The 16,350-nt window shown below is 33.2% G+C and overlaps 2 protein-coding genes across 2 annotated transcripts; one reads left to right on the forward strand and one right to left on the reverse strand.

Moving 5' to 3' along the window:
- Positions 1-6,014: 6,014 nt before the first annotated feature.
- On the forward strand, positions 6,015-9,175 carry LOC139890905 (uncharacterized). The gene is made up of 4 exons (XM_071873830.1): positions 6,015-6,293; positions 7,597-7,820; positions 7,907-8,014; positions 8,846-9,175. The coding sequence occupies exons 1-4, from the start codon at positions 6,110-6,112 to the stop codon at positions 8,972-8,974; spliced, it is 645 nt and encodes a 214-aa protein (XP_071729931.1). The 5' UTR covers positions 6,015-6,109; the 3' UTR covers positions 8,975-9,175.
- LOC139890904 (amino acid permease 6-like) lies at positions 8,872-14,475 on the reverse strand. The gene is made up of 7 exons (XM_071873829.1): positions 14,346-14,475; positions 14,014-14,247; positions 10,892-10,985; positions 10,586-10,800; positions 10,343-10,485; positions 9,723-9,950; positions 8,872-9,638 (listed from the first exon to the last, which is right to left on the reverse strand). The coding sequence occupies exons 1-7, from the start codon at positions 14,431-14,433 to the stop codon at positions 9,228-9,230; spliced, it is 1,413 nt and encodes a 470-aa protein (XP_071729930.1). The 5' UTR covers positions 14,434-14,475; the 3' UTR covers positions 8,872-9,227.
- Positions 14,476-16,350: the final 1,875 nt, after the last annotated feature.

Genomic DNA, 16,350 nt, shown 5'->3' on the forward strand with positions numbered 1-16,350 from the left:
TGATGTGTTGCGTACAATCATGAGGTCTTATGATTAATCTTCTCGTGTTGTTTACGGGTGGTCCTGAAATATATAAAATAAAATCATAAGTAAATATATATTAAATATTATGTTAATTAGCCAAGATATGATTAACCCGATTTTGTCATAATATGATATATTACAGGTCTTGAAGTGTTTTTTAAAAATCAAATTAGAAGGATCTATTTAGTTTGCGAACAAGTTTGAAATCACTCAAACTATGTTCTTGTTGTTAAAATTTTATAACACAAAATAAAATAGCTATATAAATATGAATCGAATAAGGTTATGAATAAGGTTACTACCTCAAGTTACTTGGACAAAGCTACTGGAAAAGGTAAGAAAAATCTTGGAATCAAAAGAGTGGTGGAGTGGGATTGAAAGATTGGAAGTAATCTCCTTGAAATCGGATGACTATATTGATACGTTCTTGAGTAGGTAAATGAAGAGAGATTAGGGAGTGAATTAACTTGAAAGAAAATTGGAAATGAAATTGTATGTGTGTGTGTGCAGAATAGCATGATTATGAGATGGATATATAGGAGATTTAGTTTGTTTTCTTGCACAAAAGTCACACATGAGGTTAAATGGCTGGTTCCCACATGTAACATCATGTCTAGTGGCTGATCATTGAAGTTTATTGTTGGTATATACCAATAGTAAATACGTATAGAAACTATGTATGTTACGGTTACATATACCCTTGATATACTTGTAGAAATTTTGAGGAATCGGAACGAGAATTCAAATATGGACGGGTTTATAACTGTAAAAGAGGCTCAAAACTGGGCTTTTATTTTTGGCTCTGCCCCTTGGACCCCGCCAGGGGTTGCCACCCCTTGGACCCCGCTTATCTGGGGCGCTGCCCCCGAACCCCCGTCATAATCAAGATAAGTTCAAACAAGTGTGCACTCCACACTTCCCCAAACTTGTTCGATATTTATCAAGATTATTTTGGTTACAAATTAATCGCATTACACTTAAATCATATTGGTGACATAGATCACCAACACATTATATATTGTAAGTATATATGTCAAAGAATGTTACATATAGTTATTGTTTTGATAACTTAAGTTAGTGGTCTCAAAGTATACTTATAACTCATTGTTGTTAGTTCACAATGAAATGTTAAACCATCCTTAAATCATGTTAAATATGTATAGATATGTACATATACATAATCGTATAATTATCGTGTGTTATATAGTTCGTGATATCATCGGTCAAATTGGACGGTCAAACGTTGTGTGAAACTCTTTTCAAAAACATAAGTCTCAACAGTTTGGATTGCTTATCATGTTGGTAAGGTTTATTTTATGTAAATATTAATCTCATAAGTATAAAACGATCGGAAAAATCCGGGTCGTTACATCGGTCTTTTCCGGATATTCTAGTAATTTGACAAATCAAGATCGTGCCATTACAATTCCCTTCTTAGAACATTAACTATGTTCATTTCAAAATCCATACCTACGAATTCTGGACCATTATTCGCTTGACTTGAAGGCGGGAAGAGAGAACGAAAGCATGAAGCTTCGAAATATAACGGAGAATATAAAGCCCGATAAAAATACATAAATTACAAACCATAAATATCAATAAGTATTGCAATGTAAAGACACGGGAGAACTAAAAACACTATAAAGCCAAGAGTATAGTAAAAGTGAATAGATTCCTCCGGCGGCAGATGAAAAAGAAGAATGATAGATATGAAAGTTAGGAGTATATCAAGAATCAGAACTGGATGAAGCATTTACACAATCTATTAAGAAGTATTAAATAAGGAAGAAGATTATAGGAGTAGTGAAAATAAATGAAACGGAAGAGGTCAATTTATAGTGAAATATCATACATAGCAATCGAGGCAGATTACGCATTTAAAGAAAATCTTAATTTCCGCAAATTCCGAAGAATCAAATTTTATTTAGATTATGAAGATTTTCTATTCTTTAAATTCCGAAAATCAATCGTTACTACGTCAAGAGATAAGACGCATCTCTATTCTTCATTTCACTCTTTTACGATAACTTCCCCTCATACGCTTCGAGTAATTGGATTGTTTTATCCATATTATTCATCAGTGATAGAAATTCTATTTATCAACTCATATTCGTCATAAAAACATTTTTATTGTTAACCATGACGACCTCACTCAAATTTCGAGACGAAATTTCTTTAACGGGGAGGTACTGTGATGACCCGAAAAATTTCGACTTATTTAAACCAATTCTCTATATGATTTAATATTTTCGACATGATAAGCAATGAATTTTGACAAGTTATAAAACTTTTGAAAATGATTTTTTATATAACGGTTTACCACCCTGTTTGTCCAACGATTCATGAACTTCATAACATGTATTATATACATATTTTAATAAATATAAGAGTTTTCGATATATACGGAATCATGCGAATAATATTTATATACGAAATGATTAAAAATTTACTATTAAACGATGCTATTTCAAATTAAATTTTTTACTTATTAAGTCATTTTATTTTTATGATATAATTTTTGTATTTTTTTTTTAAGAAACGAAGTTAAATTAATAATGTACAATTTGTAAAGCACAACGTACAACGTGTAGCTTAAATAGTTGAATTTAAATTAATTCATTTACTATTCACATGAAAACGACATGATAGAAATTATTAATTATAAGTTACATAGAATACTCCTGAAGTATTTAATAAATATGACTTTTTAAAATTTTAAATTCGATTTACGTATTATATTATTATGTCGACAAGCGTAGGAAAAAAAATGATGTGAGCTGTAAAATGAAGCCATGCGATCGAATGGCCTACACACTAAAATCCCATGCTATCGCATGTGGACTGATTCCACAAAACATCTATAAAGTCGATCAGTTTTGGCTTCGAGATACATACACAAATACATCTATCTCTCTCTGTAAACATATATATATATATATATATATATATATTATTTATATTATTATTAAGATTAATATTATTATTAATCTTATCATTATTAGTAGTATTAGTATTATTATTATTTATAAATAAAATACTACGGCGAGGTTATGAGCGTGTCACTTTCAAAATGGGTTTTCAAACGGGATAGAGCTAAGGAAATTATGGGTTATAACTATGGAAGTTATGGGTAATATTCATGGGTATTGTTTGCAAATCAAACCTAGCGTTTATCATCTCTGTTGCGTCTACGTACTTTCCTGCAATATTGAATCACAATATTGATACGTAAGCACTCATATTTTATCTTTTATATATTAATTGTGTATCCATGTCTAGTGTTCGAGTATATATATTTATGCATGCTAGTATGCTAAATTTCGTCGTTAAACAGTTTATGATGAATCACGAATTAAATACATATATTACTGATAAAAGGTATATGATATGCATGTTTTTGGAAAGCTGGTGAAAAATCAATAACTTTTCATTTAGAAATCGCGTAATTTCGATGAACGAATCAAAAGATATGGTCAACTGAATTATGATTGACGTTAATCGGAATTGCTTTTGAATCTGCAATTAATATTTAAACAACTTGTTTGTAAGATTGATAAATTAGATTTTTGAATATTACCAACCGAGTAAATGAATCCTTATATAAGGTACGTCTCGTTTTGTTAAACAACTTTCAAAATTGACTTTTTGAAACGACTTTGGATAACTTTTGTATGTCGATATCGAGCATTAGGATTGTGATACACTATGACCAAACCTAGCTGGATAAGACATTTATTGACCAACATATGTTCTCTAGGTTGAGATCTACGGTTAATTGGTATTCCGAGTTTCGGTCACGTTTCGGTGAACGACTTTATGTGCTCCTAAGGTGAGTTTCATTTGCTCCCTTTTTAATTGCTTTTGCAATCTATATTTTGGGATGAGAATACATGCACTTTATTTTAAACGCAATGGATACAAGTACATACTAAATTCTACACTGAGTTTGAACCGAAAATCCCTTAGCTTTGGTAACTAGTAACTGCCAGTTATAAGAACTGGTGGGCGCGAGTAGTAGTATATGGATCCATAGGGCTTGATATCCCCGTCCGAGCTAGAGCGCTAGCCTTTTAACGGACGTATACTATTTGAGAAGCGTACACGTTGGTTTGCGTGTATTATTAAGATGATTATACAAAGGGTATAAATTACATATACGTTAAGTTTAGTTACCAGGGTGCTCAATTTCGTAGAATATTTTGATAAACGTTTCTGGATGAAACAACTGAAATCTTGTGATCCACCTTTATGTACAGATTATGCAAAACATTAAAACTATGAACTCACCAACCTTTGTGTTGACACTTGTTAGCATGTTTATTCTCAGGTTCCCTAGAAGTCTTCCGCTGTTTGCTTATATGTTAGACAAGCTATGTGCATGGAGTCTTACATGGCATATTTTTCAAGGAAACGTTGCATTCACCAAATCATCACCATGTATCTTATTTTGACTGCATTGTCAATGGAAGTACTATTGTAAACTATTATTTACGGTGATTGTCTATATGTAGAAATCATCAGATATCGAAAACCTTTGATTTAAATATTCATTTATGGTGAGCCTTTTCAAAAGAATGCAATGTTTACAAAACGTATCATATAGAGGTCAAATACCTCGCTATGAAATCGATGAATGACGTGTTCGTCCATATGAATTTGGAGCGATCGTCACAATATTAATAATAATAATATTAATATATCAAATTAATGCGTAATTATTTACAAATAATTGTTCGTGAATCGTCGGAATTAGTCGAGGTTAAATGAAATCATATAAAGATTTTTGTTTAAATTTTGCCGGAAATTTACGGATTGTCACATAACTCGCGGTGAGAGGGAAGATAAGTCCTGTTGAAAATTGGGGTGAAATTTGTTTAATAAAATAAGGGAAGATAAGTCCTGTTGAAAATAAGGGCTGTAGTTTAGTATATATGTAAAAAACTAGTGAAATGACCCGTGGAATCACGGGTTTGTTTAAACGAAATAATTTAATGATATGTTTTAGGTATTAAGTGAACGTAAATGCTAAAGTTATTTAGTCTAATCTCCCGTGGAATCATAGAGTCCGACTAAGAAACTCGTGAGCTGAGCATTTTATCGAACACCTAAAATGCATATTAAACAATCAACATCCAAGCATAGGAGATAATATTGATTGTTATTTTATTTTAAAAGTGTAAATTAAAATATAAATTTAGAATTAGTTTCCTTCTGTCTAGATTTTATACCTTTTCGTACTCAATTCAAAATAATTAATTAAAATAATTTAATTTTAATAATTAAAATAATTATTAATAAGATTTGATAATAATAATAATAATAATTAATTAATAAGATTTAATTTTAATTTAAAATTATTTAGATTAATGACATCACCCACCATGCTTAGATTTTTTACTTTTTCTTTTTAATTTTTTCTTAACAAAGAAATTAGCCTAATAATGACATCATCATTTTAGCAATATAATAGAAACTATAGATAGATGTAAATGTAAATGTAAATGTAAATAATATCTTTTGCTTTTCAAAAAAATAATAACGTACAATCAGCCGATTGATTAAAAAATATATATATAATTTTGAGATCTTAAAATGAATAAACAATTGTACTACAATATTTATAATTTAATAAACCCTAAAATAAAATATAAAAGTAAAATCTTATATTAAATACATAAGTTAAGCATACATACAATTCCGTTACAATTTACATTTACAATCTATCTATTAGTAAAATTTCATTCAATTCAACTTAAAATAATAAAGGAACCAATAATAAAAAATAAAATAATCTTGCCAAGACACATTTCAACGGATGATATTTTATATTGACAAGCAAACCATACGATCACCAAATCCTAACGGTGTTACTTGTATCCACGAAACACCAACCACATAATACATCCACGCATACGGCGCACAGCAGCATTCTTGTACCCAAATTTCCTAACATACGCCACCATTCACTGTTATACGACATTGCTTCACTGCCACTTGCTTCATTCTCTCTCTACAACCCAAACACTTGAACAATTTTTGATCAGTTATATTTAATTTATCATATTTTCAAACCTTAGATACATAAATGGCTTCAATTCAGATACTGAAATCCGGTTTATATCCGTTTACAGCTTCACAATCATATTCGAACGAACGGTTAATTTGTTACGATAACAGACGAGTCCCTAAATTCAGGTCAAACTTATCGATTAACAAACGGTTTACTGTTTCGTGTAAATCTCTGAATACTGATGATAATGAAAGCAAAGGTATTATATATGTGTGTATATATATTTTATATAATCATATATAGCGCTGTTATCTAATTGGTGTGGAAATTAGCTGAATTATTTGATTCAGAGTATAGTGATTGCAATTAAAATTTTGTTTTAGTGTGATTATTTTGGTTTTTAAATCATAAAATAGGTTCTTAGTAGTTTGACTTTTAGTATAGGACCTGTAAGATGTAAGAGGTGTTTAAATGGTATATATGTATGGTGTCTGGGAGTTTTAACAAAACTTACAAAACACCAGTAGGAAGATGATTAATCTGATAAGAAGCATATTAACGAAAGTAGTATTTTATGATATTCATTGTCCAGTTAATTTAATAGAATGCCAAATGCAGGCTGCATGCTGATGTATTAAGTTTATTCTTGTAAATGATTTATATACACCGAGTAGGAGTATCAACCAAGTACACTATTGAAATATAAATCTATATCCACCTGCTTCATCTTGTTTCCGCATTTATGAGTTTTTATAATATGTTCAAACATGTTATAAGAGTTTGAATTATTAAATTGAAATGTTATGGAGTAACGTATTTTATACGACCAAAAACGGAAAGTATGGATAGGACCACGTTATAAGCACAAGGGGAAAGTTGAAAGCAGCTTGTTTGTTTACTTTGTAATTTCAATAATAGTTTTTATCTGTTTTACATTATTAATCCTTACTTATCATTTTGGGAATTTACGTTCCTGATCCGTAACCCAATGTTGGTGCATGAACGTAAGTCCCGAGTTCATTATAGCTATTCGTGTGTATTAAGACAAAGTAAGTACTTGGATAATCGATTGTACGCGTTTCAAGTTAAATTGCTTACTGTCTGTGTAACCGCACGGATGCAAGTTGCATCCGTACGTGTACAAGTGCAACTGCACGGTTGCATCCTGCAACCGCACGGTTGCCCGTGCAGACCTTATTTATTGAAGATTTCGGGTTCATTGTTAGGGTTACGAACCTAAGCAATACCCTAGCCGTGATTTCGATTCTTTGCAGGTGTACCACTTCTGGTTATTGATCTACAACATCTAAAAGTCGTTTATATTGTTTAGATCATTCGTGTTCGAGTCGTTTTTGATATAAAACCCAATATCGAGTAATTCCACACTCGATATTGAAGATTAGATCGATTAATACCGTTTAATCGTTCCTACACCCATTAATGGACTGAATCAATGTGTGCTGATTGTTGTGGTTATTGTTTTATTATCGGCTCGTCTATGTGTCCATTGGATGTAATCTAAAGAATCCAACTTGGTATTCTGATGAGTTCATCGTCTACAGGTGAAGAACCTGCAGAATCATTGTTCATGAAAGAACTAAAGAGGCGTGGCATGACTCCCACTTCATTATTAGAGGAAAGTTGGAGTACTTTAAAAGACGAGAATATTACATATAAGGAAGAAGATGGAGGTTTTACAAATAGAAACTCTGTATCAACTGATTATGAAAAAAGTTTATCTAATCAAAGGGAAACGTCTATGGCTTTAAACAGTGAAGGTCTTGAGGTTGAAAACTTCTTACCTTAGTAGTTTTTTCTTAGTTATTTATAAATAATAGTATATGTTACTTACGTGTGTGATACATACGTCAGGGTTTGATTCCACGTGGTAAAGTTTTGTTAACCCTTGGAGGAACATTCTTCTTAGCATTTTGGCCATTGATCCTTGTAACGGTTGCATCATTTTCTGCTGTTTACCTTGTAAGCTTTCTTCATCTATAGACTTCTACAAGTATTCTAACTTCTTCCAAGTTTTAGTTTCTAATTTTATTTACTAATATGCAATAGGTATTAGAGTATAGTCACTAGTAACGCTAAAAGTTCTAATTGTGCAAGTAGAATCATGGTTGCAAATGGTGTTCGTTGCGAGTGCGGCGTTTTGGTGACTAGCCCCTCTCGACCCCGTCTCGGTGTTTAGTAAGTCGGTCAACGGTCATAAGTCGGGTCAAAGGCAGGAAAGATTGGGTCAACGTCTGTCAAAAGTCAAAAGTGCGGTTAAAGTCTGTCAAAGACTCAAAGGTCGGTCAAATTGTTCAAAATGGACGTAGTTTAGTGTTACGTTTTGTATTATATTAGCGGTAATAGTGATTATAGGTACAAACGGGTCAACTAAACTTTTTTGGCTTTAATATATGTATATATATTTAAAAGTCAATGCCAGCCAATGTCCTTCTCGACCCCCGTCTCGACCTTTTAAGGTCCCGACCGTCTCGATACCATCTCGCGTCTTTTTCAACCTTGAGTATAATATTATGATAATGCCTTGTATAAGTGTTTTGTAATTGGTGGTTACATATGTAAAGATTGAGGGTTCTGTAGAACTTGAATTGATGTAGTTTGGATCTTTAATCACTGCTTTATAAAGTAGTGTGTACCAGTCTTTAGTAATTATCCATATTTTAAATGTTTATGATGATAGGGGTTTAAATTCACTATAATTTAATAATAGAGTTGGAGTTTTTTAATTATTTTTTTTTTTAATTCTTGAGCTCCTGAAATTTATAACCAATTTCAACATGTCTCCATTTGCAGTATTTTGGACCCAAATTTGTTCATGATGCTACCACAAGACAAGTATACATACCCCAGTATGTTGACCCATATGCACTTCTTGAAGACCAGCGGATCTCGGATACCGAAACCGCACCAAGGCTGAATTAATGGTACAAGTCTTCATAATCCATATACATCATAAAAACATCAATAGCTAGACTTTTCGTCATTATCATTCTACCAAATGTTCTGTAAATGTAACCAAGAACTCTCGTTATAACGAGACTTCTTTCATTCAGACACCTGTAAATACAAATTCCTACTTGTACAATTAAAGTCACCTCTAGTAACTTTTGTTTAAACTTCCTTTATCCTGAATAAAGTCTACTGAAATACATAATTCATAACCCCTTTGGGTTGCTTAGGATTCAGATTGAAACGGTTTGAACGATTGGACCGAAGTGATGAGCCCGCGGGTCGACCCGACTGCGGCCACTAGTGATACAATCAAGCATGCTAGACTCAAGATTTGCATCCAAATCCAAGTGAACGAGTATTTCTGGATCTTGGCTTGCGCGATGTACATTTGTATCGGGAAATAAACCGATAATGGCCAAAACGTGCCCGCACCAAGTAAGCCAACAAAGTCGTTAAAAAACGGGAATATCATTGCTATTATTGTCGTTACTATCACATAACTTGTCCGCCAAACAAATCTGAACGCATTCATATCGAATCCACATAATGAAAACTCTTTTGTGACGAGTTCTTTTTGTGGCCATTTCTTTTTACTCCAAGTCTCAACAAACCCGAAAAATGGCTGTGCCAAAACCTGAATAATTTATGACAAAACAACTCCTAGGTTAGTTACAATTTTTTGGCATTAATGTTGTTACCGAAAAGGTTATGACTTTACCTGATAAGCACCAAGAAGATGAACAACAATGCAAATATTAGCAAAATCAATCAACCAAAACGGGTCGTAAAACCCGAATCCTGTCAAGAAGTTTCCCGGTGCATCGTTCCCGAATGCTGCGTATCCAAGCACACCACACAGTAGATAGAATATAGTTGATGCCATGATTCCTATGGCTGTTGCCTTCTTCATTTGTTTGTTTTCTGCTGGACTTGATTTTAATGTATCCTGCATTTTATTGACATATAATTCCTTAAAATTTTATCTACTGTTGTAAAAGTCAACCGAGTCGGGTGACACGTCCGTTGCTCAAGAACGCCTTAAAAGTCGCTCGACGCCAAAAATTCGGGTGAAAATCGGTCAAAGTCAGGCTCAGTTGGCCGAGTCGGGTCTGAGTCGGTCAAAGTTAGGTAAAAATATTTTTAAAGTTTTTGAAATCTGATTTTGTGTCATATATCTATTTTTGAAATATTTACGTTTGATGTTTGAAATATTTATGTTTGATTATCAACGCCCGACTCGTCTCGTTCCCGAATCGACCGACTCATCCCTCCAAGGTCCCAACCAACTCGTCCCGACTCGCGAATTTTACTATCTTGATTTTATTAGTTACAACTTGCCTGAATTTCAATGAGGACGAAACAAAACGAATAGGCGAAAGCAATATCTCCAAGAGCTGAAAAAGTTTTCCACATTTTCTCCATGCCTGAAAAATCTTTACTAACTGGTACTCCTGTTAGAGTAGTCTTCCCAATTCCTTCACCTGTTTACACACCCAAAAATAAATAAATAAATAAACTCAAAACTTTATATAAAGGTCGGATAATTTGTATATGACCAAGTAGATATGACAATTTACTGACCTGCGATTTTAGCAATTGAGAGACCGATTCCAATTAGCGAATAGGTAAAGGACATAATCGCAGCAATGACTGATAGTGGTGATAGCTTATGGAAGTTAGGAACTTGACTTAGAACAATTTGAATGACCGCAAAAATCACCATAAATGAGTTGTTACGCACACGACAATCAGCTTCATGCCCATGTTTATGGAAACAGTTGGATTTGTTGATAGCACTGATGAATTGAAATGAATTTAAACAACACATTAAATTTAAATCGACACCGATAAATGAAAAGGGAAAAATAGAAACTGTTACGAACTTACGCCATGCTGATGGCGGTGGTGGTGGTGTATCCGATGGTTATTCCGGTTAGAACACCATATTGAGCTATGCCACAAAGCTTATATTGAAATGTTCCTGCATGTCATACACACAAACACTCTATTAAAATTAATTTATGAATTTAAAACTACAACCATTTAACAGACTATATGTGAAGCAACTAGTTAGTTTGTATGTATATTTCCGAATTTCAATTTAATAATTAAAGGATCAAAGAAATATTATAAGGACACAAACATGGTGCTAAAAGGAACGGATACTAAAGCTCTAATTATTTTTGAAATGTAATAATTTAATGTAAATTTATGTATAAATATTTATAATTATGAGAAAAAATATTTTAGTTGAAAAGTTTAATCAATGGTGAAATTTAAAGTAAATGTTAAAATTCTAATAAAAATATATGTCATTATGTATTTGTAATTATTATTATTTATGTACGAATCATTCATGCTCTTACATATTTTTTATGTAACACCACTAAAATAAGTCATCTAATAGAAAAAAATTTGAGACTTTAACCACTGACACCATTGAGACCATATATAATGGGGTAGCACCCCACCTCTCTCACGCCCCTAAATATCTAGGTGGCATCTCACTTGACACTTCTCTGACGCCCCTGACGCCCGTAACGGGGCGTCACCCGTGACGCGTTCGGGGCGTCAGTCATCAATCTGACGGAAAAAAGTAGGCGTCAAAATTTTGTGGACCAATCAGATTTCTCCATTAATTTTTATATATTATTAAATTATATATTTTTGGGGCGGGTCCGATTCGGGTTCTAAATTGTCCTGGTAAAATGAGATAATGTTCTTTCTTCATATGAACATGGGGGGTTAAATGTTGGCTTTTTAAAATTCAAAAATTTGGCCTTATTAGGAAAATGGTGGTGGAGATTCTTCTCTGAAACCGACTCCCTATGGGCTTGTGTTATCAAAAGTATCTATGGTTCGTGTGGTGGTTTGGATTTAGGGCTCGATGAAATTCGTGCCTTAAAACCAAGCATTTGGCGTTCTATTGTTTTAGCAGGTCACGATGTCAAGATCTTGGAGTACAATTTGTCAACTCGTTCGTGAAAAAGATTAGTGTTGATTCTTCGATCTCGTTTTGGAATGAGTCATGGGTCAGTGGTGCTAAGCTTAAAACGTTGTGTCCAAGGCTATTTCAACTTGAAATTGACAAGAATGTGGCGGTAAAGGATAGGTTAAAAGTCAAAAATGCTGCTGTGATTTTTTCTGGTTGCTGGTCGCGGCCTCCAACTGGGAGAACAGGTGACGAATTGCAGCTGCTGAGCGGCCTGATTGCTGATTACAGTTTCGCTGAGGCTGGGCAGAATTCGGTTTCATGGAGCTTGGGTAACGAAAAATTCGCAGTCAAAGATTTATGTAATTTCATCGAGGATCAAGTTATTTCGGGTAATGTCAACGGTGAGGAAACGCTTCGTAATAATTTAGTCCCTAAAAAAAATTGAAATCTTTGTTTGGTGATCCCTCAAAAGACGTCTCCCAACTTTGACCGAACTAGACAAAAAGGGTATTGAGTTACATAGCATTAGGTGCCCCTTGTGTGATGATGATCTTGAGTCGATTGAACATACGTTGGTGTTTTGTAAACATGCCTTTGATCTTTGGAGTCGAGTGTTTTCATGGTGGGGTTTCGACCATGTCTCCAATCTTAACATGTCTGAAATCCTCCGTGGTAACTCTTCGAGTCCATCTTCGGGTTTGGGAAAGAAGATTTGGCAAGGGGTCGAATGGGTTTGCGCATACATGATATGGAAGAATAGGAACAACAAAGTGTTTCGTGGCAAATGTTGGAATACATTGGTTGCTTTTAACGAGGTTCGAGTTAAATCGTACGAGTGGATTTCTCTTCGTCTAAAAAAGAAGAAGATCGAGTGGTTATCGTGGTTAAATGATCCAAGCGTTTATTTGAAATTAGTGTAATAGTATACAATGTATATAGCTTTTTGGTTTGCTAGCTTTGCAACCAAGTGTCGTGTTGGATTATAACCCTCTTATTTGGGTTATCATGTTGTATTTGTATTTGTGATTTAATAATATTTTTCTTGTTTTAAAAAAAAATAAATAAAAAATAAATACTCAACTTCCAATAATATTTTACCACATCACCTATCACAAATTTAATACTCCTCATTAAAAAAAACTTCACTTTTGACCTTGCCACATCACCATATTTGCCTTTGATGTCAAAATGAGGGCTAAAAATGATCTGACTACTATTCCTAAATACGCCACTCCACCGGATTTTTATAGATATTTATAGACTTTGAGAAAATGGACGGTGGAACTCTTATACTCCGTAGATGTTTATACCGGGTATATAAATGTCTGTAACGTATATTTATTACACTTAACCGATAAATGAATTTGGTTTCCCCATATGTAGACATCTTGGCTTTTACCATTTATACTTCGTTCTAACTTGTAACACATCATATTTTTCACCAAACGCACACTTTACTTTCATTGATAAATAAATAAGAAATTGAAAGTTAAAGAATTGAAAGAGTAGAGAATGAAATTAATAGAAAGTTAGAGGAAAAAAATTAAAAAACAAAGAATTAGAATAAACTAATAAAAAGTTCAAGAAACAATTTGTAAAATAAAAAATTAAAAGGGTGAAGAATATTTTTTTTTGGAGAATGATCATTTGTTGCAAAGTGTTAAATTGTTAGTTTTTCATATTATAACGTAATTTTTGTAATTTATGAAGTTAGTTTATTCATGAAAATATATAAGTTTATATTGAAAATATTAACTTTCTAATTAATGTCTAGCTCTTATTAAAGCTATGGTTATTATTTTTTTTTTTTTATAAAAAAAAAAAAAAAAAAAAAAAAAAAAAAAAAAGGAAGAATGTAGAAGTGTAGAACTCGAATCTAAGTCCCACAAATACCCAAACACCATACCAGCGAAACCAAATAGAGTTTTAGATTGTAGTACGAATAAAAATTATATAACACAAAATAAAGACACTTGTAAACAAATACTGACATTTACTTTCCCCTTTTACCATACAGGGTAATACTGATATGCTTAAGTGGAGTAAATCATAGTAGTAAGAAGAATGAAATTACCAAGATTAGATTTTACTGCATCCATGTAAGTATAGTTTCTGGTACCGGTTACAGGATCAGGTGACCGGTAACAGTCGGTCAGCAAAATGGAGTTGTACATAGTAATGACCGAAAACAAGATTAGAGTTATGGTGCCCGCAATCCAACCTAACTGAGCAAAACACCATGCTAATGATAACACTCCTGACCCGATTACTGCTGTTATGATATGTGCACTTGCACTTTTCCAATCACCTAAACATACAAACATATTTATACAAACAAATTACCATTACCATCAAACATAATAACGAATAGGTAACAAACTAACAATTAAGTTAAAATGTACTTACCGGTTCGTTTTATTCTACCATCGTCGTCAAATTTTTCACTAGGGAGGTACCCGTTTTCGACACCCGAAAAGCTCGAACCGTTTTGCATTTTGTTAAAAGGATTTGCAACAAATAGGGATATGTTTTTCTTTGAATTTGATCCCTCATTTGGGAGGAGTCTTCATCTATATTTATAGTGTGTCAATAAGTGTGTTGAGAGTCTTCGGTCTATGGGCCCCATTCATTAATGTAATAAATAAATTCTGAAATTTTAATTGAAATAATAATGTAAATAGCTAGATTCTAAATCTATAAATGATAAATATGTTATTTTATTTTTACGTTTTATATGTGTATAATAAGGGTAGATTAAAATTAATTAAACCATAAATTACGGGGCAACGAAAAAGATTGAGGATTATGTGAATATTTTGACGACGTCAATCACTACAACAAAGGAGCCCTTTCCAGACGACATTTTGCGACGACAAATCGTCTAGAAAGCATTTTGGCGACATGTCGTCACTTATATGTTGTCCCTAAAGCCTCGTCGCGAAAAGGTTTTCCCGACGCCTATTTGCGTCTATCCCGACGATAGTGGGACCTACTTTGACTAACACAGTCAAAGATCAAGTGGCTCTTTTGCGACGACACGTCTTTAGAAACTAAAAAAGTCAAATGTTGACAACTTTGACCTTTTTGGTCAAAGTTATTATTCGCAACGACTTTTGCGACGACATGTCATCTCTATTCGAAAAAGACAATTGTTGACCATTTTGACTTCTTTAGTCAGTTTTATCTTAGCTGACGATAAAATGGTAATTTGGTCAGTAATCCCGACAACATGTCATCGGGAAAGCCTCTACAATATTTTTTACCACAATTTGAAAACAGATGCTTTCCAGCCAAATACTTCATACAAAATATACAATTTCTGCCCAGATTTTTAAAACAATCAACTTACAATCCTAAACGTTTAAAATAACATTCAACATCATCCAAAAGATTACAAATTGTTCAAACATTCAAATACAATCCTAAACATTAACATGATCCAAACATTTAAACATTATCTAAACATTTCAAACATAATCCAAGCTTAAAATCGACTAACGTTGTGACGCCCCGTACAAAATTAACGTGTACGGATCATCAACAACAGGTCCATTACACGGTTACAATACTATATGCTGTTTTAAAACAAGTTTGCATTCATGGAAAGATAACGTTTTACAAAAGATAGCGTGCTTCTACGAATAGAAAGCATTAACATAAGTACGTGACACAAAGGTCATTACAAAGTCATTGTTCAATGTAACATAAGTTATGAATGCAAAGTGAAAGTTTCGTAATTGAGACATCTCTAAGCAATGCAGCGGTAATCTAACACCGAGAGTCTAATACAGCGGAAGCGACAAACGTCTAAGCACCTGAGAAATAACATGCTTAAAAAGTCAACACGAATGTTGGTGAGCTATAGTTTAATTGTAACAATAATGTAATGTAGGCCACGAGATTTCGTATTCAAAACAGTATGAAAAGTATATGCTTAACCGTGGGCACTTGGTAACTAACTTAACGTAAATATCACCCCCTAAAAGTACACTTGGCGAGTGCGTAAGTTTACGAAGTATTAAACACCCGTTAAATGCTAGCGCGACTAGCCCGAGTGGGGATGTCAAACCCTATGGATCCATATCTAAGATTCACGTTCACCGGTTCAAAAATCAATGACTAAACGTTACCGAGCTAAGGGGAAAGTTTATGGCGTTATATCACCCACACATATATAAAGTTTAAGTACTCGTGCCTAGTAACTAAAACATAAAAAGCGCATGTATTCTCAGTCCCAAAAATAGTTGAAGTAAAAAGGGAGCTATAACTCACAGTGATAGTGCAGTAAAATCGGTACGAATAAGTAAGCAAGTAAGTCGGTCCGAAAGGTCCTCAACCTAGGTCAAAAGTTACTAAGTCAGTAAATTGTCCCAAAAGGGTTTAAAAGTACGTAAGTTAAGTCGTAAGTATC

Source organism: Rutidosis leptorrhynchoides, chromosome 2, assembly GCF_046630445.1.
Source record: "Rutidosis leptorrhynchoides isolate AG116_Rl617_1_P2 chromosome 2, CSIRO_AGI_Rlap_v1, whole genome shotgun sequence".
NCBI lineage: Eukaryota > Viridiplantae > Streptophyta > Magnoliopsida > Asterales > Asteraceae > Rutidosis > Rutidosis leptorrhynchoides.